Below are 22,500 nucleotides of genomic sequence, written 5' to 3'. Positions count from 1 at the left end.
CGTTTCTTTGGGAATTTTCTCGCTACTGGGTCTAGTTTCTACTTTTTATTAGTAAACCATACATTGAAATTACTCTATACAATAACTTGCAACTCAACATGGTAATGCAATGCTGATAAGATTACTGAATTAGCTCGGCCCGTATGATCAGTTTAAAGGAATTATTTCGTAAGTTCACGTGAAATGTCATAGCGATATTCTGATGTATAACCCTTTTTGCCATACAGTCATACACACATAAGACTTATGCTTATGGTTTCAGAAGTTCCTTAACAATTCTGTACAATATATTCACAAACTGTGTATGCGTTAGTCAATATACAGCACATATGAAGGCAATCGTAATTGAGAAAAACATAGGCTAGATAATGGAGTTGGGCTAATTAAAAGGCGAGTGGATAATTAAGCAAGAACGCTATCGTAATGACGGCAAAAATATAGGCTGTTGAAACCAATCATTAAACAAGAAGAAATTCGGGTTGAAGACAAAGCATTTTTTTATTGACAAGCAAACAGCTTCATACATAGGGAATAGGACCTGGACAGAGAAGCACGCAAAACAAGCCTCCGAGGATTTGGAGGACGACCGTAATAATGTGTGTGGATGCGGCCTTAAAAGCAATCTGTCCGTATTTAGCCAAAGTGAATTACTGTAACGCATCTCAATTATCCCTCAGCTCTAATTATCTTCATCGATTAATCGCCTTACCCGTTCCTAGTTGCAGCGTAGTTACGTGAAGTTGCATGAGTGATTACTCTGGACGCTGATGTCTAGTTTAAGGTTTCTTTCCCTTGCCCCCTTCTTTTCCCCCCTTTTTTTTTCTCCATATACTTTTACCTCCTCTTCTTTTATTGTGACTTGTGATGGTCTTTATTTCTTTTGTTTATGAGTGGCAGACCTTTTTAATTTCCATTTTGTTTGTCTCATTAGTTTCATGTGTTCTTACCGTCCTTTAATAATCTGACGGTATCACATCATGAAGATGCAAACAGCCTTATCACGGAAAGGAATTTTCATGAGGACTGAGTAAGCATTGATCAATTTGTTTATTGGGAACTAACTCTCTCTCTCTCTCTCTCTCTCTCTCTCTCTCTCTCTCTCTCTCTCTCTCTCTCTCTCTCTCTCTCTCTCTCTGCTGTCCATTTTAGTTGCGGTAGCAACAGCAGCAACAATAACAGAGGCTGCAGCACCAGAGCTAATCAACCAAGTTGCAATGATCCTGCAATCATGGTGACGTACTGCCTTTTATCATGATACTAGCCCCAGGTGCTTAATTAGTAAGTTTATGTAAATGCTGAGTGAGTTGGTTAATGCTGATGTATGTTTATGCACTGGCATGTGTTCAAATGTGTATATTTATAGGATTTCGTGGACTCTCATGACATTGCATGAGACCGCTTCTTTAATTACTGACAGTTGTTTGAAAATTAATATCATGAAACGACCTCTTGTCGTGTTCTTTTTTCTTCTTTCTTGCATTCATTTTCACGTGACTTTAAGGGGACGACTCATTTTCCTCTAATGTCTTCATTTGCTTTCTTGCTTGCTTTAGCAATAGCTTCTCTGACACAGAAGGGTGGTTTCTGCACAAATAGAATCGTGAAAGTGTTTATTACGTGAGATGTGATGGCCAAATGTCCCATCTCTGCTATTGCTAAGCTATGACAAGCGATGTCTTCATGATAGCAAATCCATGTTATTATACCAACAGGTAGTTAAGTAGCTGCATATATGTTTTGACCTGTCTATTTGTAAATATTTCGTGTACAGATACTATGACTATGCCTACACACACACACACACACACACACACACACACACACATATATATATATATATATATATATATATATATATATATATATATATATATATATATATATATATATATATACTGTATATATAGAGTGCATAAAGACGGATGAAAGATAGCCTCTTCCTAACATTAAAAATGTTCCCTTCTGCAGAAGCACGGGCCCATATTCCTATAGATAACACAAGCAACCACGTTTGACATTTATTGGCCGAAAGGTGTGTTTGTATTATGCATGTAGTGCGTGATATATATATAAATATAAATATATATATATATATATATATATATATATATATATATATATGTATATATATGTATATATATATATATATATATATATATATATATATATATATATATATATATATATATATATATATATACTCATACACAGAGGGATATCAGAGTATAGAGTAAATAGTTAATTCCTAGAAGAGCAGGATTAACCTCTAAAGGCTCTTATTATGATTTAGTATCATTTATTTTAACGGAGAGATTATCACTCATATATAATGTTAGTCTCTTTTCCTTTCTTTCTCTACCCCATTGTGCGATACAACAGTTGACTAACAATTACATGTGTAACTCAGTGGAGGTCAATAGAAGCGTATTGGATTTTGGGGAGCGCCTACATTCATCTTCTCTTCTGGTCTAAATTTCATGGACGGATTCTTCAAATCGGGAACAGTGGGGGGTTACCGTTTCGCCCTCGTAGGGAGGGAGAAAGAGTTTTATGTGGAGTTTTTCTTGTCACACTGAAATTCCCCCTTAAAAGATACAGCTCCTTATATGGAAAAAGGATAGGCTCAATTACCACTCGGATAACATAATAGGAGCTTATAGGAACCAATCTTATTAAGGAAGTTTTCGCATTTTCTTCACCCCCTCGTTTATTTTGAGAAGAAGCGTAATCAACATTTTACTTCAAGAAAGATTATATAGCTTGAAAAGGGTAGTAAACCATGCTTTATGTTTATGAATTAGGCTTTTACTTGAATGCTTTATCTTTTGTTATTGACTATACTAAAGCTAACAGTTAATATTATCGGTGTTTTTCTATGTTGTCAAACGAAATTTCCCAATGGGTGAGATTTTCAGCATTAACTATATAATTATTTTTATTTTGGTGTTGGTGTTACTATTTACGGTTGTTTCGGGTAAACTACAATAAGAAACAAAGCTGTTTAACTTAACTACAGCTTAAACCCTAATGTGTTTTCATCATCTTGGTTACTTTATATGAATTCTGCAAGTTTGCGACATACAAAATTTTTTGTCAGCAACCAGTGAATCAATTAGTTGATAAAGTATTTCCCTAGGCGACTCTCAGGAAGCCTGGCTATCTCTATTTGTGATTTTTTTCGAGCAAGAGAAATTACTCTAGTTGAAGGTCTAATTATCTTTATCTGGTAAAATGAGTATTTACAGACTTGAAAATACTTTTAAACCTCATCGAATCCTAATGTTATGTAGAATTATTGTTTATCCTTTAAAGAAATCATTTTGACCCTTTTGATTAAATCTGGCCTGTAAGAAAATCTCAAATATATAAAATACATAAATATTACATATTTTCCATCATGAAGAATGGACTCGTTGGCAACCACTTCCAACCTTAATTTACTTTGAAATATATATGTATTTTTAAAATTATATTTTTCAAATTTCATCACCAAAGTTTCAAAATAGATCAGCAAGATATTTCGGCTGAAGGTAAGTGATGACCTCTCAACTGTAACAGTTACGTAAACGTTATATAGTGCTGCCCTGTGATTATTTAATAACCTCTGTATTTTATCATATGCAAGTAGACTTTTCTCTATCATTATTATATCTTCATGCAAATGAGTAGATAGATATTTTGTTGTATATTTTGTTTGCATTTTTTTTTCTTCCTGTTTTATGTTTAATATAAGGAATGTTATGCAGTATTTTGTTCTTGAAAACAATAATGACTAGTATAAAGTATGCTATAGTATGACCTAGTATATACACAAAGTTAACATTAAAGTAGTTGACTAAGCAGTGTTTTATTTTACTTTCTTCAATTTGATGTTTAACTTGTGGACTATGGTTTTTCTAGTGATTTATTTTGACTTAATTAGAATGACAGTCATTTTGACAATGGACCGAATAATCGACAACTTTAGGATTAAGATTAATGACATGTCTTCCTTGTGTTTGTGCACATATTCATGCACTCTCACCTAGATATAGACTTATAAGCTTACACACACACACACGCACACACACACACACACACACACACACATATATATATATATATATATATATATATATATATATATATATATATATATATATATATATATATATATATATATATATATATATATATATATATATAGTGAATAAATTACTTGTTTTGCTTTTTTGATGCCTTATAAATTTTGTCATTATTGGTGACATTTATCAGCATTAATCAGACACTAATGAACATAGTCTTACTTTTTTTAGCTTTGTAATAAAAAAAATCTCCTTTGAAACTGGAAAAAAATATTTTATTTTTATTTGATAGTAAATAATATTAACTTGCTTATTACGTTCTGTACTAAACTTTCACTAAAAATGACATCTCTCACATAACCATGAAAACGACTCGACGTCCATAACAGTACTTTACATGCATGCTACTTTTATTTTAGCCTTCATTTACCTTATGTAATTTTATTTTAATTTAAAGAATATACATAAGTGTTTGATTAACATTAATTTCTATAATAAGTTTCAAACTCATCTATGCATGAAGATTACTCTTTCATTTCAGGTTTGCTTAAATGCCTATGATAATATTAATTAAACTAGAGAGGAATGAATGGTTAATGCATTAGCTTTATTAAAACTTACTTTAAGGAAGAATGTTTTTATTATTAAAATGTAAAGAAACTCCATCGACTAACCACATTATGAAAGGCTTGCCCTTATAATGTCACTTCTTTATGAGAAGTTTTTGTGAGTTTGAAGTTCGTGTCGAGTTGGCATGTCATATAGAATTGATGTGTGGTATTGCCTGATATTGTTAAGGGATTTTACTTTAAAAATGCTTATATGAATGCTTTATTCCATGAAATGGATGTCAAGGTTCCTTAGCTTACGTAATGCCTGGATAAGGCATGAAAGCCAGTAAGCCTAAAATGTTTAGGTCAACTCGATTCTGATTTTTTTTTTTTTTTTTTTTTTTTTTTTTTTTTTTTTTTTTTTTTTTTTTTTTTTTATATATAAATCGGGGCTGGTTGGTTTTGGGTTTTTTCACATTTTTCGATGTAATGTATGATGTGCTGGACAGGTACTAAGTATAAAGATCATTACTGGGTGCTGTACCATGCATTTAAGAAGCATTACTATGTCTAATTTTCATTGAGCTCAAATTGTCTTGGGGGTTTTGTTATCACCGCTTGCACTGAAATCGTTTTTCTCAACTGATTTTGGTCACCTTCAATTGGCTTATATTATTCAGTCATCGCATTCCTTTTGTCTGTTTCAACCTGAAAAAACGGCCTTACATGTCTTTCTCTGCTTGTAACTGCATGATAACCTTTTAATCAGCTTACTGTCGCTTCAAAGCAAATTTCTTTCAAAACCTATGACTGACTAGACGCTCTTATTCTTCATGACGGGAGTACAGTGTGCCCAGAGGAGACGACTATTATGAATACAGAGCTTAGGAATAGAAACTCAGTTCATCTATTCTCCTTTGAGATATTGATGCTTTATATTAGTCGCCCCCGTGTTTGTTTTAGTCTTTAAACTCCAAGGAACAACTGTGTTAGTAATGGGTATTTTCCAATCCTTTCTGCCAGCTAGCCCATGCGGTTCATTCACCAACGGCGCCATCTAGAGCCCTCCGGTCGCTCGAACTGAATGGCTCGGACCCGGTAAGTGATTGTTGCTCCCTCAAAGTATTGTGGACGATGGGTTCCTAACCAAACGCTTCTACTAACAATATTGTCTACGACATTTGGGTATTTTTATTGTGAAAAGAAATATGTTATTTGATTTCAATATACGAAGTCTCAATCAGCTGGTCGGTTTTTTTTACTGTACATGGAGTGTATTATAAAACTGAATGAATTTATTTTTGTAAATCTCTCTCTCTCTCTCTCTCTCTCTCTCTCTCTCTCTCTCTCTCTCTCTCTCTCTCTCTCTCTCTCTCTCTCTCTCTCTCTCAGATATATTTTAAATTCCGAAATTCTATCAAATCATATGGAGAAAAAGAATATTTAAAAAAATCGTAAATGCTTAACTTTTTTGTACCCGAAAAAACGTTTTTTTTTTTTTTTCTTTTTCGGTTTTGTTGTTATGACCAAATGTTAATTTTTACCAAATAATTTTTCGTTGCTCTTTATCCATGCAATTAATTTGATATTGGTATTTGGAAATTGCATTTACCTCCGAGAAGAAAAACGATGGAATGATAAATTTTCCACTTTAATGAAATGTTAATAAGTTATATTTTTTGTGTTTACATATAAACGCCAAATATATGCAGTCACTGTTACCAAATCTAATCATGATTGCCGAATAGAGACTCATCACTCATAAATTATTTTTCTAGCGGCCATTTATTTATATAGACTGGAATCTGCCTTGGTCTTATGCTTTTGTCAGCAAAATTATACAAAATAGCATTGTTAGAATGATTAATTCAAATATTCATCGTTATAATACATTATTTGAAAATAAGTAAAGGTAGGTTGTACATGCTTTAGAAATATGCAATATATGAGAACGGTAGCGTAAAAAAAACGCCAATGAATATAGTAAAAGAAGTTATCGGATATGTAGACTTGGTAATGCCATTGGGTGCTTGGTTGCGAATTTTTGACAGAAAGATGTCCGACTCCAATGACTCTGTTATTAGAGTATTGAATATTGAGTTCCTTGTGGAATATTATTTACCCCTTCAAAGGCATTATATTACCATTTTTCTATGACTCATCGAGTTATTGTTTTAAATGGTATAATTCCCTAACCATGTATAACTTTTTTCATTTGAAGATTTTAATATAATTGGATATCTTTAAGCTTTTTATATTTCTTTATCAATTATCAGAAATAAACTTTAAATGATGTAGAATTGAAGGTTCATTTGGTTTATTATGTTCCGTTAACGGAAGATTTTGCCTCCTTGATAAGAAATTATAAGTGAAAGGAATTTATCTCATTGTAACATTTTAACTGAATTTTCTTCTTTTTACTTTTTATTTTCTTTGCATTAAAATATCCCTCTTTGCTTTGCGTATATAATTATCCATTTTCAGTATTCTTTTTCGAACCATATATATTTTATTTATATATCTTTATTATTTTGTCGCTAAAAATTAATTTATCGGTCTTGCAATTATAAATAGACCAAAAATAACGAAATGGAAAAGATAGATTAAAAGACAAATATGATTATTTAGTGATATTACTCACGGAGACCATTCTATCATGTTTGTCATTATCTCATGTGCTTATCTCTTAATTGGCTGATGGCTACATCCACGTAAGTTTCATGAAAAGGAAAAGCTATCGTTTTCTTTGAGGAGATTACGTCCTCAGTTAGTCGGCGTATATCGACGGAGGATTGTCATTACAGGTTTAAATTACAAATATCGCGATAATTATTAAACTGTATGTGGAATCATCTGAGACAAATCCTCAATTTGCCGAAGCCTTACTAAACTCATAACTTAAGAAGAATCGTTGCAACGTTTTGGAGCTTTTTAATCAAATGAATTACAAACATAATCTTCTGAAGCAAGAAATTCATTCAACCTGTTAAAATTTTAAATTAATTTAGAATTTCAAAATATTCTCATCAAAGGGACGTTTTGAATGGTTAAAACTTTCTCAATGAAAAATTGAATATTGTTATTTTCGGATGCGTGACGAACTATTCTTCTGTGTGCCAAGAGAAGGAAAGAAAGAGAAATATGAAAGAACAGCAATCACAATAACATAACTTGGCCGCTCTGGAGGATGAAATAAGTATTCCATGGGGATATCCAGACAATCTAAGCCACGGTCGTGTGAAATTTTGACAATAACTGTCCTTAACATTAACACATTCATGAAATTGTCACTGTTAAAAGGGGGGCCCAGACTTCCCTTTTATAACCCGCTGTGCTACATCGTCTCCTTCCCCTACCCTTCGTGTCTTTCTCTCCCCCACCCCCACCCCAAAGTATCGTGCTCCCGGACTATAATTTGAATCCAGTCCCCCCAGACATATTTCATGAAATTAGAGCATGCATGCTTATTGAACAATATTCCACGTGATCCTAGATTTTCTTCTGCTAAAATTTCTCTCATTGGGGAGGGACGATAAGGGTGTTCCAGAGAGAACAAAATAATAGCTTAATTGGTGCGTGAATGGCTGGGGTAAGGGACGTAACGAATTGGTCTTAACAGGAATATTTGCATACGTAGTTAATGTTCTCAATATTATTATCATCATTATTGATATAATTACTTTATTTATTATGAGGTAATTTCTCTTTCATTGGCTGTTTTTCTTGACCTTAATTGTTTATATGAGATACCTCTTTATTGTCTAATATTTCCTAGTTTAATCAGCATAATATCTCCTTATATGAAATTGGATCCTAGCATCTTATTTTATGTGGCCGGTATAAATATATGTATGTATTTATGTAGTGAAAGGGCACAAAAGTAGAATTCATAAATCCGTGATTTTTGTGCGGCATAGCTCAACAGTCGAGTGAACTTTGAGTGAGTATTAAGGGCTACTGAAAGTCATAAAAAAAGGCATGAATCCTACAACTTTATCTCAAAAGATATTCTTTAAAATCTGAAAATTCCTTTGGTAGTTGCATATATGTGACGTTTTATGGTTTAAAGACGTTAAGTGAACTGATGCGTGGAAATAGAATTTCAATTTGAATATTATTCTTGCAGTATATATTTGTAATTTCGTATATGTATCTTAGTTGATATTATATCATTATAAAAACCTTAGCTGTCCTGTGAACAGATTAATGATAGTGTACAATATACCGCGGAATATATTTAATTCTCACAGCTTGTCCTCCAAGGAAGGAAAATCTTACTCATAAAAAAAGATTGGCTTCCTTATCTTTCGCATGATTTTCACACGTTGATTCCTCTGTAGATTTATTCGATCCCTGCATCCAATAAGAACTGTTTTCCTATCCCATGATCTTTAGTAATAACCCTTTCGTTAAATGACTCGTTACTCTATCACATTTTCCGTAAACATAAATTAAGTGATGTTATTGGTGATGTTCTTCTGAGAAGTAACATCATGTGAAAAAGACTACTACTCGATATTTTTGCTTGCGTTTTAATTCTTTGTCATTGTTATCTCTCTTACCATTTTTATTTATCATATTAACTACATTACTTTTTTTCGTGTTATATACGAAATACATTTGTTTCCTACCATATATCGGTGATTTATTATATTTGGAAAACATGTTTAACTTTCAGTGAAATAATGAAATAAAAACTCTAGATTTAATTTTTGCTTAGCTATCTAGTCAATTTTATTCGCAGCAAAATTGACACCCTTTTATTTCTGTCTGTAAAATATATTCGATATAGTAATAAGAAAGTTTTCATATAGTGTTACAAATAAAAGTTTATTACGAATGAAATTCCAGATCGCAGTTTCTTGTATGATACGATTTATTCGTATTTGTGTTAAAGGTTTTAGGAATATGATTGATACTAATGCATCTTTTTAAGAGTGAAAAAAAGGTATTGGGATTATTGCCCCTTGCTTTAAAAACTTCTCGAAGAAGCACCTCAATCTTGAATAACAAAACACAGTTCGCAGAAAGGTCAAGGGTTTCGAATATTGACAATAAATCCCAGAATGCTTCATAATGTTTTATTATTAGGTTTCGATAAACCACTCCGTAATCTAATCTAGTCATGGTAATAGAAATGATGACAAAATGCTAATGGATAATATGCCATTAATTGCAATAGCTTTATTAATATCGTTGATAAGCGCAATTCTATTACGATAATTAAGGTGAGAGATATGACGATAAATTAAGGGGATGCCTGTTTTGATAATAACATCACAACAACAATAACAACATTGAGTAAACAATGGAATACACGCACACAGGCGTTAGATCCACTACTTGATTTGATAGCATTTGTTAAAAAAAAAAAGTAAAAAAAAAAGTCTCCCCGAAGTTTTAATGAATGTGTAAATTAGATTGATAACGAGTTGGGGAAAGTAATTAAACTTGTAGGATATATTTCCTCCCAGTCTTAGCAGGGGAGCCACGAGATCCCGCCTGCCCGACCGCCCGGTTCTGCTATTGCTGTTGCTGCTTCTGATGCTGCTGCTGTTGCTGTTCCTTTCTCTGCTGTTTCTGCTACTGTTCCTGCGTCTGATGTTTCTACTGCTGCTTTTGCTGAGGACCTGTTTGGTTGAAGAGAAAAATAAAATTACCAGACCATTTGTTAAGGTCTCTCTCTCTCTCTCTCTCTCTCTCTCTCTCTCTCTCTCTCTCTCTCTCTCTCTCTCTCATATGTACTACCCAATATTCTACTTCTTTTATTTTAGTTCATATTATTGATTATTCTTCTACCACCTTTTGAACTCATTTTCGCTATGTGATAACTTGGTATTTATACTTGGTCATTTATTAAGACGCACGATTTTAAACGTTTTGTAAACTCACTCTCTCTCTCTCTCTCTCTCTCTCTCTCTCTCTCTCTCTCTCTCTCTCTCTCTCTCTCTCTCTTCCGTATTTACTTGGCTCCTTTTGTTTTACCTCTTAAATTTATCTTTTCTGCTTCATTCATTTCACTTTGGTGCCAGAGAAACTATATACATTTGTCTTTTGCGACGTCAAAACAAAGCTCACTGGCTGTAAATAACGCGGTTCAATGAATCACATCAAAAAGCCCAAAGTTCTGTTGTTGGGCAATTCTTATCTTTTTATTCTTGTTGAATATTTAGAATACTAGGCTAGATCAAGAAACATAGGATTACTTATTTGCTTCGGCTGGGAGGAAGGTGATGTTAATGGGGAAAAGAGAGAAGAATGCGCTGTTTGTGACTTATCTTTTTTATAGTTACTGACATATGGGGAATTATCATTTTGAAAAATATAGTTTCCTTAGCAACGAAAAAATCTAATTTATGTTATAAAAATCATTTATTGCAACTTGAGCAAACTGCTCCTCTGTATCTCTCTCTGAGTTTGCACACTTTTGTTTATGAATTTGTAACTAATTTGCAAAAATGTCTTAACGATTATAATCCCATCAAATGAATTCCAGTCTTATACATTTCTTGGAACTTCAATTAAGATTTTATTATAATTTGTTAGACGTTTACCACTGCCCACGAGGAATGCCGTCATATTCTATTCTGAAATATTTTAGAAAACAATTATTCAATTAAGATTATTAGGTTTTGTGGGTAGGAGGCTTGAACCTGGGAAAGATTATTTTTTTTTCTCAGAAACACGATGTATTCCACGTTTTGGCAGTTATCATGGCTCTCTGTTATTTACATTTTTACACGTTGCCATAAATTTTGTTGGGGTTTATGAGAGAAACCAAAATCTTAAATACGTAGTGTCAAGAGAAAATATCTGGAAATATATGTTCAAATATTTTTTTTCTTTTTTCAAGAACAAGGTCAAATCATGAATGATCTTATTGTTAAGAACATATTATACCGTTCTGTTTCTCTCTTCATCTAGCTAGGTCATTTAAAATGTTCTTTCTTAAAGTTGTTGGTTGGCTGTCGTTCTATCTTTAAACGACATTAACCCTTGTACCCCCAGAAATGTTTTACTGCCATGATTTTTCATAAGATGTTTTTACTATCCTCATTGATGAGGTTCGTTTTTATGTTCATGTCCCTCCTTAGATTTCAACCAGAATTACAGAAAAATATGCTCTATTTGCCTAGTATGAGATGTGAATATTTTGTCCTATTGATTTTTTATAATAGATTAGTTGATTTTTTATCTTGAGAGGATGTGAAGATAGCAAGATGTAAAACTGGGTCGTTTCCTGGAAGAATTTAAAAGATGGCAAGTTAGGATGATTAGATTAGCTGCCATTCGTCTGTCAACTACAACCTTTATTAATTTATATTTGTCGTTTATACAACGGTAAAATGGGGTTTTAGAATTAGGTACGTTGCAATGAAAGTGATCTTAGATTGCAAATAGCCATTTTACCTTGGCTTTCTTATATTTTGCAAAGAATTGTTTTAATATCATCTCCAACAAGAAAAAAAAATAATACGTTTCCAACAAAACTTGTTTCTTCATTCATTTTGATTTATCGTCAGTATAATCAGTATTATATCTATTATCGACAGTCTACTCGAAATCTTTACTTACTTCCTTTTGAAAAATGAATCTAAAGCATTCAAGCTTTTGAACGGCTTCATTAGATGTCGGGCGTATTTCTTCATCCTTTGTCATTCACTGTTAGTCCTTAAAATGAAAACGGCGCTTTAGATTACTGTCGCGCAGCATATCCTTGGCCCAGTAATGACTTTAACGAAGTCCCTATAAAGTCCACCAAGCAAAATTATTTTCGCGAATTAATTACTGTTTATGAAAGTTAAATTCATTCCACTCGGTTTTTAAAATTTAGTGCTAATGAAAACAAGTCAAGAAGTGTTATCATGTGTTTTGTCATCCAAACATACGTAGGTGGTAGAGCATGGCATAGCTTCTGATATTTCCTCTGTAAAACAGTTTTGCTCACCTAAGTATTTCCTGCTACGATCTTCATTTCTGGAAGTTGTCATTATAACTCTGGGAAAGCTGCCAGAATGAACATCCTCATCACCCAAGGTAACACGTCTTAATTCATCGTCTTCAGAATTACCTCCTTACCTGACTTCGTTTACTCAAGTTTCAAGTGTTGGCAAATGCGTTTTGTTATTCCGCCCTTGGTATTTCTACCTTTATCGTTAGAGCTTAATGTCATGAATATCAGATAATTCATACCTTAATGGCTGCTGAAATTCATACTTCTTTACTGTCACTTAGTGCAGTTTATGCTGAAAATACCTTATATAAACAAGGCAGAAGGTCTAAAACTGTAACTCCCACCGCAAATAAAATCCCCACGAGTTAGCACGTCGGTTTTCATACTTGCAGCGAAGGGAGAATGACCCTTTGGCTAAGAAGACCGTGAAGCCAAAATGGCCTATCAAAACACACCTAAAAAAATTAGCAATATAGTGGCCCTGTGTCTGGAACCCCCCATCCCTCACCTTTTAGTATTCCATCCCGGAACTGAGCATGGCACTACGTTCTGGAAAGTTACGGCTCCCGGCAGAGCCTGGAAATAAATGAATACACGCTTCCGGACCTCCGTACCCTCATTATTCACACTGAGTTTAGTGGTGGCACCCAATACAGTGCTTATCAACGACTGCACTTAAGGTCGGGCCAACTATAGGTTCTTCTTAGAATCGTGGCCTTTACGAGCACCCTTCAAGGCTGCGAGAAGCCCGCTGAGTTCACACTGAGGAGCTTGTTTATGAATTCAGGGATATGGAGTTAGTGATATCCACTTCTCCCTTTCGTCTTTCCTCTTTCTCTCTTTCTCTGTCCCTCCCTCTTCTCACCCTATTCTTTGCCCATTTTCTTGCTCTTGAAACTCTTACCAAGAACGTTAATGTCTGTACATAAGTTCAATGCGTATTGATGAAATATTAAGATTTCGTCTTTCAGTATCATTCAGTACAAAAAAATTTGTACGCATGTTTGGTAATCCTATTTATGCAGTAAATATTAAATTAAAAATGATATTGTTTACTTCTATAAATTTTACATCAAATCCCTATTTAATATCCTGACTGGATATGCCCATATAATGTTCGAAACTGCAGAATCCATGAGACCTATGCTTAAATTTTGTCCCCTAACCCGCTCTTCTCCCCGAAAGGTCCGTTAAGGTAAATGGAAAATGAGATGCGATTATGATTATGCAAGAGCGGCAGTGTAAGGCTTCCTCGGAGAATTTGTATTTATGGCCGAAGTTTCAATGTAATGACACCTGATACCTCGCTCATTAGGTCAAAATTATTGTGTGAGATATTTCAGTATTCTTTTACAGTCGCCTTCGAATATTTTTCTCCCGCCTTGCAATTTATTTTTGGAAGTTTTCAACTTCGAGATTTGTATCTCGTTCATTTACGAATTCTTTGTTCTTGATATCTTGTTTATGTCTGCCTCTCTGAGGGAACTTTCGGTGATGTACACTCTCTTCGTTGTTGTGTTTCGGTTTAGAAAATTCGTTCCTGATTAACGATGATTCTAATAGATTCAGTCGTAGCATTGCTTGTATTTTGGATTTGTGCATGAGTTTTAATTGTTGCTATTGTTGTTGCTCTCATTAAAAAGAAATTGCAGAGGAGATTTCCTACTTTCACCTTTAGGGTGACAAAAAAAATTATTTAACAACTTTTCTCATTATAGTCAGGAAATAAGTATCTCTCTCTCTCTCTCTCTCAAACTTTCATTTATCATACAAAATCGATTTTCTTTATCTTCTGGTATCTTGGTATTGGAAGTACAGAAAAGCTTTTCCCCATCATATTTTAGTATCCTTTTGAAATGTTCCTTGAAGTTACGAGAGCCCGGGAATATATTGGCCGCCTTGGCTTCAGAGAGTAAGCCAAAAAATTTCGGTGTTGTATTGAGAATTTTGGCTGAAATTAGCTAAATCTTCATTGCCATTCCAGAAAGTTATACTAATTTAAGCTCTGGTTTCTATTGATTCTAAATACTAAAGAAATAATGTAGTTTAGATTTATTCAATTATTTAGCACTGCCTCATCTACGTAGTTTTATTTTAATTCGGCTATTCATCTTATTTGAAGATATCTATACCATCAACCCACAATAGAGCCCTTTTGGCTATTGGGTAACTGGCCTGAATTGAATGCTGTATTCCTATTGTAGAGCTTTCTATTTTTTGCAACCACAGTTATACTAGTTTTACCTAAGTATCGCCTAAAGCACGTGTCGAGTAATTTTATACACCTTATCAGGAATTGTGTTGATGGCTTCACAAACAAGATTTTCATTATTATTTTTGCACACTTGTCGATTTGTAGTGTCTTGGAGTTCAGCATCTTCATGAAGCCAATGAACATGGTAAACCAAATTATAACTAGCGTCTTTTCTGGAGTGATGCTCTTATATTTCGTTGGTGGCGTCAAGACTGACTAACTAAAGGAAAGAAGAAACTTTTCCCCGGCGTGCAGGCTAAGTAAATGGTCTAAAAGGTTAAATGAAGAGACAATTGCAAATGCTCGTTAAACTCACCACTAGAGATCAGGTTCATAGTTCCACCCCACATTTGAAGCCAGAATCTATCGGTGGGAGAATGTCATTGTACATCTGATTATAGCTTGATTACCTGGACTCGCATAGAATTGTCACTGTATGAATATACCCTAAACCTCGGACTAACCAAAGAGTAAGAGAATATAAGTGTGTTTGCTTGTTTCCTATAGGTAAAGAAAATATCTAGGTCCTCTTTGCTTTAGGAGAGTCCCATTATGCAGGAAGAATAAAGTAAAACCTGAAAAACTTTAGACACTCAGTAGGATCGTGATAAATAGGCTGTATATTTAATCATGTCCCATCAGAAGCATGAAGAGCAAAATGTTTCATTCGCTTTGACCGAAACTTCAGCCGCCCCCTCCCCCCAAAAAAAATCGACCAACGAATTTGAAACAAAAATGAAAATATCACAGAGTTATTTACTAGAGAGTTGAAGTAGAATGCCATATACTAGGGATCAAGATCGTGTCGAGCTGCTTATAAACGCCGACGCTTGATTTCCCCCCCCCCAAATATAAATATATATATATATATATATATATATATATATATATATATATACATACATACATACATACACATATACCTGCAAACTGCTGTAAATGTACTTTGCCATTTTCTTTAGGTAACTTACAACCCATTGAAAAACATTAATGAAGGCAAGAGATGATCAGAAAAGACAAGAACAAGTACACGATGAATATGTGAATAACCTGAAAGAAACACCGAAGGCTATCAACTCATTTTTGGGTTAATTCCCTTTAAAGAGAGAGAAGACTTAATCGATTCATGCAGTTTGCTGACTTGGCCTTTCAGCTACTCATGAACCATGTATTAAATAAATGTACTTTGAAGATCATATGTTTGATTTGCAAAGGCATTACGATATCGGTAGGAAAAAATCAGTGACAAACCTAATGATAGGCTTAGCAAAGAAGCTGCCTGAGTTTATTTGGAATTTAATAAGTCTACTACTACTTTAATTTCTTAAAATTTAAGACTTTATCAACAAGATCAGGATAGAAGGTATAAAGAGAGGAGAAAGAAGGACCATGGTTTCTCAGCAAGTTTTTAACTGTGACGTTGCCCTCCTCCCACACACACACACTAACCTTTTTCTGGACCCAAGCAAATTCTGGTATCCATTTTACCAGTTGGTTGACTGGTGGTTAGTGTGCTAGAAGTAATCCACACACTAACAATTGTGATTTGTATAATGAATCACTAAGCCACGAGGAAATACATACATAAAAATATACATATATATATATATATATATGTGTGTGTGTGTGTATATATATATATATATATATATATATATATATATATATATATATATATATATATATAATTTGCTAAGCTACAACCCTAGTTGGAAAAACAGGATGTTATAAGCCCAAGGGCTCCAACAGGGAAAATAGCCCAGTGAGGTAAGGTAAAACTAGAAAAGTTTAAGAACAATAACATTAAAATAAATCTTTCATTTATAAACTATAAAAAAAAAATTGAAAATAATAAGAAGAAGAGAACCAATATAGAATAGTGTGCCCGAGTGTATCCTCAAGTAAGAGATCTCTAACCCATGATAGTGGAAGACCAAGGTACAGAGGCTATGGCACTACCCAACACTAGAGAACAATGGTTTGACTTTGGAGTGTCCTTCTAGAAGAGCTGCTTACCATAGCTAAAGAGTCTCTTCTACCCTAGCCAAGAGGAAAGTAGCCACAGAACAATTTCAGTCCAATAGTTAACCTTTTGAGAGAAGAATGATTTTTTGGTAATTTCAGTGTTGTCAAGTGTGTGAGGAAAGAAGAGAATGTGTAAAGAATAGGCCATACTATTCTGTGTATGCGTCGGCAAAGATGTGTGTGTGTGTTGTATCAAAAAAGAAACAGGCTTTTCCTTTGATGGTAGATTTCAAAATGTTTTACTTCGGTTCTCATCAAGCATCTTGTGATCCAATCTCCACCCTTGCTGTAGGGCATCACAGTTTGTTACCCATTCGATCCTTAATTATTCTCTAGGTCAATACAAAGGTTATAGATTTCATCGGGACATTCAATCACTAAACATCGAAGCCTTTTAAGAAAAAGGTGATGTTAAAATCTAGCACAAAATAATAGATGATAATGAATATGTAATTTGTATGCATGGGGCAGTGTGGATAAATAAGTATACATGCATTTTTATGCAGATGCACATATTCGTACGATAAATTAAATGTTAATTAATGTTTTAGAATAACTTTTTGCATCATGAAAGTTTTTATTAGTATTGGTGATGCCATTTCCTTGAAATAAATGTTTTATACATATATATATATATATATATATATATATATATATATATATATATATATATATATATCGTTCTTCAAGGAAGAAATGGATGGGTTCTCCTTCATAGACCACCTCTATCATGTAGACATTTATACTTTAGCTACTTTTAGACAAGCAGTTGGCTACAGTTAAGAACCCGTAACAATGAAATTACGAATTCAAACGCTAATCTTCCTCTGAGTTCTCGCCCTCCTCCAAGATAAATCTTGCAGGATATCAAAGGATTATAAAGGAAGCTGATACCCTGAAAGCTGCAGAATCCTTTATGTACGAAATGTAGCAATACATCTTTAATAAGCTTAGCTATTATTTGGGTATGGATTTAAAAACACAAACCTTCTGATAGTAACTGAATTCCTCTGTACCTTATCTTTTAAATTCTGGTGTTTATATCCTTTCTTGCCTTCTTCAGCCCCTCCGAAAACAGGAAGCAAAAAAAAAAAATTGAGGCTCTGAGATAAAATACGTATTTTCGTTTGTCGTCACACTAACTCCTTTTGTACAGCACCTGTTCCAGTTCCCACGATTCCCTTTTGCCTGGACGGCACTGTGGGAGGGTGAGAATAAGCATTCACATAGATCTTTCTACTCCTCCTCCTCCTCCTCCCCTTCCTCCTTTTTTCGTTGGCAAGTGCTGTGTTGGTCCTCCTCGATGTAACTTCTAGAGAGGGAGGTACCGGGTCGCGTTTAACAGGGCCACAGATTGTCGAGGCTATGTTGCTAACCAAAAGATTTGAGATAAAATGTCTTAGATTTATTATTCCCTTGAATTAACTTGTTCGACTCGTATTTACGATTTTATGAATTTTTGTTAAAGTGATCTTCATTACTTCAAGAAAGGTTACCTCTTATGGAATTTCAGTTTTAAATGTATGAAACCGAATGTATTGCGAAAAATCTGTTTTGGCTGTATATTAATTGCATTTCTCTCAGTGTTTTTTTTTTTTTCAGGAGTGGATGCAGATCGTATGAATAAAGTTATTAATTTTTCAACTTTAAGATTTGTCTGTTAGACCTCCAGAGAAACATTGCCAACTATGTAGAATTACGATTATAAACGATATTATTGTTTTATCTTGAGATAAACCATTTTGGTGAAAACTTAAAGATTGCCCCGAATAAATGTCAATAATGCAAATGGATATATCTTGATTTTATCTAAGGTCTTTTCTCGAATATATTTATATACGCTTGAATTACTTTGATTTTCTAGCTAAAATGTTCCAGTTTCACAACCCGTGTGATGTAATGAATGACTTCAGGAGTTTTAATAGAAGCTTATATACCTTAATTAGAAAAAAACTGTTGATTAAGATGAAGTCATTCAATATAAATATTGGTATTTGTTTACAAGATCACGCTCTCCATTTACTCATAATTTATGCATTCCTTCTACTTGTAAAGTAATTAGGAAGTTCTTTAAATGATGGGAAAGCAAAAAATGGCAAGATATGTTGAGAAAGGGAGAGGGTTATAAAAAAAAAAAAAAAAACCCTAGCTTTGTCTCCTCACTAAACGACCTGGAACTGACATCGTCAACATAGTCAACCAAACAGAAGTTTGTGATGCCAGAGAACATAAACAGAGGTTCGTGATGCTAGCGTACATTTGATATACTGCTTATTCAAAATATATACGAAATTAAAAATGAGTAATTACTCAAAAGTGTCGCTATTTGTGAATTTTATATTTTATGGATACTTTTGAGTAATTACTCCATTTTTAATTTTGTTTATATTCTTAATATATATCAAATGTACGCTGGCATCACGAACCTCTGTTAGGTTGACTATATTGACGATGTCAGTTCCAGGTTGTTTAGTGAGGAAACCAAGCTAGATTTTTTTATAACTCTCCCCCTTGCTTAACATATCTTGCCATTTTTTGCTTTCCCACCATTTAAAGAAGCTCCTAATTACTTTACAAGAAGAAGAGAGCTGCAGGACTGCATGATTTAGAGTAAATGGAGAGCTTGGTCTTGTAAACAAATACCTAAATATATATATTCCTATCTTGGTTAATATGTGGCTTTTCAAGTTTAATTGTCTGAATGCAGCTTTAACACTACTGCACAAATCTCTACAGAGTCGAAGGTAGCTCATTTTAGTTTTTACTTCATATTAACTCAGTGTTACAGTTGCAAAACTTAAATGATGATCATTTTGGGGGTAAAATATAGATAAAGGAAGATTAGCGTTATTATGGACATTAACCTGCTAGGGCCAACACAATGAAACATCCGTATGTAAGAAAAAATTGACAAAAAAATATAGATGAAATCGAATAATCACAATTGCTAAAAGAGTAAGAATAAATGGGCAGAACACAATGTAAATACAGACATTGATCAAATGAGAAGATGGACTTGATTATACTTTCAAACAGATAAACGCAACACTTAGGCCTGCGCAAGGACTGACAAACAGAAAATTGATAGTTCATACGTAAAAGAAAGGCATGTTTTAGTGTTCACGCTGCCTGCAAAATGTCAGTGCAGTTGAATGTTTAGGAAATTGACCCCAAATTTCACGCTTCCGATACAGTTACCAGATTAAAGCAGTGATTCTAAGAATCTGTTGCATGATTTTATAATTCTTTCGTTGAACCAATAAAAGGGAATTTCTTAGGAATTAAAGTATGGTGTTAAAGAATATAAAATTCCAAGTAATAAAATCAATAAATAAAACGGCGGTGACAAACAAAGTAAGGAATTTATAGGACAGAAAGTATGCGCTTCTGTAACATGCCATGAACGTGTGTATTTCAAAATTAAGATTCCTTCCTGCTATTTTTTCTAGTGCTTGAAATGAGTTCAGTGTAATCGACAAAAAGAAAAAGTTATATCAGATATTTAAAAAGCCATAGCAAAATATGTAATAAAGTATTTCAATATATATATAAAAAAAAATTAAAAACCCATAGCATATATATATATAATATATATATATATATATATATATATATATATATATATATATATATATATATATATAATCATCATCAATATAATTTTCAGCGGTTCTAGTCCATATATATATATAGTGTGTGTATATATATATATATATATATATATATATATATATATATATATATATATATATATATATATATATATATATATATATATATATATATATATATAATTTATGTAACACCCAAAAGACTTTTTATATCCGGTATAAGATTGAAAGTATTAACAAGAGGGAGTACCGAAATATGTACAGTGTCTGTAAAGAATAATGGCAAATAGTAAGATATAGTAGAAAAAGGTTATTCGTACTCGAGCTTTAATTTTATTTGCAGCTCTACGTCACATTTATTGATTTAGTTCCAACTGACGAACATCATACGTGAAATATCTTCAAACTTACTGATATTTTTCGTGGAGTCTTTGGTTTAGGCTAGTTTATCTACATGATATTATGAGCAATGTCTCAAGGCGAATGGTTAAACGTCAATAATCTAGTATTTTATCTATATTAGGTTTGCCATTTATCCATTAGCTTACCATAAACAAACTTTTTTTTTTATTACTTCCCAATTTTTCTTTTAGTATTTCTTTAAATTATATAGTTATTCCTTTTCATGGGTAATACCTGCCCATCATAATTAGTAGCAGGGATGTATCCTCAATATCCTCAGTGTTAAAATAACCTGTATACTTCACAATAAATGATACAATAGGAAGAAAAGAGACTATACAGTAATGAATATTAGTAACTAATCTACTCCCAAGTCTAAACTGTTGATTGTGGGTTGACTGTCAAGTTCATATTGTAACTACCAATAGTATTTCACCATAAATTCAACCTCTGGTCACTGATAATAATTCAAGCCTTGATACAAGATGTCACATATCTAATGGTCACCTTTCTTGGGAAAATTTTAAAAGCACATTTTCACCTGTGCTTTTGTCGAGTAAACAAGTATGAATTTGCTTTAATATACACACGCACACAATCACGCGCACACATAAATGCATACAAACACATATATAAATGTATATGCAATTTACACATTCTGTATATATATGTATATACATATGCTGTAAATAATTATACATAAACAACTGTATATATATGTATATACATATTCTGTAAATAATTATATATACATATGGGTAGCCACATTTTTTCTTAAGTTCTTCCGTTTCTTTATACGATTCAGTGGCACTACTCCCTTACCATTTTTTCCAACAGCTGAGGAATGTAAAGTCTCTTAATATAGGTAAAATCCAATTAAATTATAGGCCTATTTTTTATCAGATTTGTTCGTGCAGCCAACACCTGTTGTGAGTAATCCCCTCGGCCATTAAACCAGTAAAACACATTATCCAACAATCCCAGTATTAATATTCGAAATACTGTAATAACGATGCAAGTTATGAGATGAGGAAGGGCACATTGTAATCCTTTTTGCCGGGGGAGGATTATCACCGTGATTGAAAGTCGGTACATGTTTAAATTTCAGAGCAAACTCCTCCCCAGCCCCCTGGCACTATTCCACCGATTCCATCACCCCGGTATCCTGCAAAAGAGTAAACAAGCGGTTGTACTATCACTGAAATAAGCAAAACACGCCAAAGTGTATGATGATTATCCTCTGAAATTGACCTTCCCCTTCCCCTTCCCTTCCCTTGGAAATGGTCCCTTATCCTCACACCCTCCTTCTGTTAAGAGGTGCACCACGTCCCCTCTTCCCCAAGGCCTCCTCCTCAAACTTTGTTTCCTTTGTCGTCTGAGAATTTTACGTACGAGGCTTTTGTAGTTTAGAAGCTTCTTTTACTCTTGGGTTTTTTGACCTTGGATATGACAGTATTGTCTTTAATCAATGCTTTACATCGCCTCGTTCCCTTGTCGCCTCTGGGCGTAGATCAGATTCACTGAATCGGGGTCTTCCTCAACCCAGAGGCTTTGGAGTAGGTAAAGTTCGTGGGCCCAAGTTATCTCATATGTTCAGCTCTGATGTCTCCCCGATTAAGGAGTGCTCAAACTTTACTCT

The 22,500-nt window shown here is 33.5% G+C and overlaps 1 protein-coding gene across 12 annotated transcripts in view; it reads left to right on the top strand.

Moving 5' to 3' along the window:
• Positions 1 to 22,500, top strand: part of LOC137615324 (homeotic protein ultrabithorax-like) — a 1,252,187-nt gene that overhangs the window by 569,959 nt on the left and 659,728 nt on the right. For 9 of the 12 annotated variants that reach the window (XR_011039220.1, XR_011039219.1, XM_068345106.1 and 6 more), the window contains one exon: positions 5,639 to 5,713. The exons of the other annotated variants lie outside the window; for them this stretch is intronic. Coding sequence is in view for 7 of the 9 variants with exons in the window: in XM_068345106.1 (XP_068201207.1) it covers positions 5,639 to 5,713 (75 nt within the window). In the remaining 2 variants the exon portion in view is untranslated. The remainder of the gene's footprint in view (positions 1 to 5,638; positions 5,714 to 22,500) is intronic. 12 annotated transcript variants of the gene reach the window in all.

Source organism: Palaemon carinicauda, chromosome 21 (genome assembly GCF_036898095.1).
Source record: "Palaemon carinicauda isolate YSFRI2023 chromosome 21, ASM3689809v2, whole genome shotgun sequence".
Classification (NCBI taxonomy): Eukaryota; Metazoa; Arthropoda; class Malacostraca; order Decapoda; family Palaemonidae; genus Palaemon; species Palaemon carinicauda.
The sequence above is the reverse complement of the archived record's forward strand: the minus strand, read 5'-3'. Positions and strand labels throughout refer to the sequence as shown.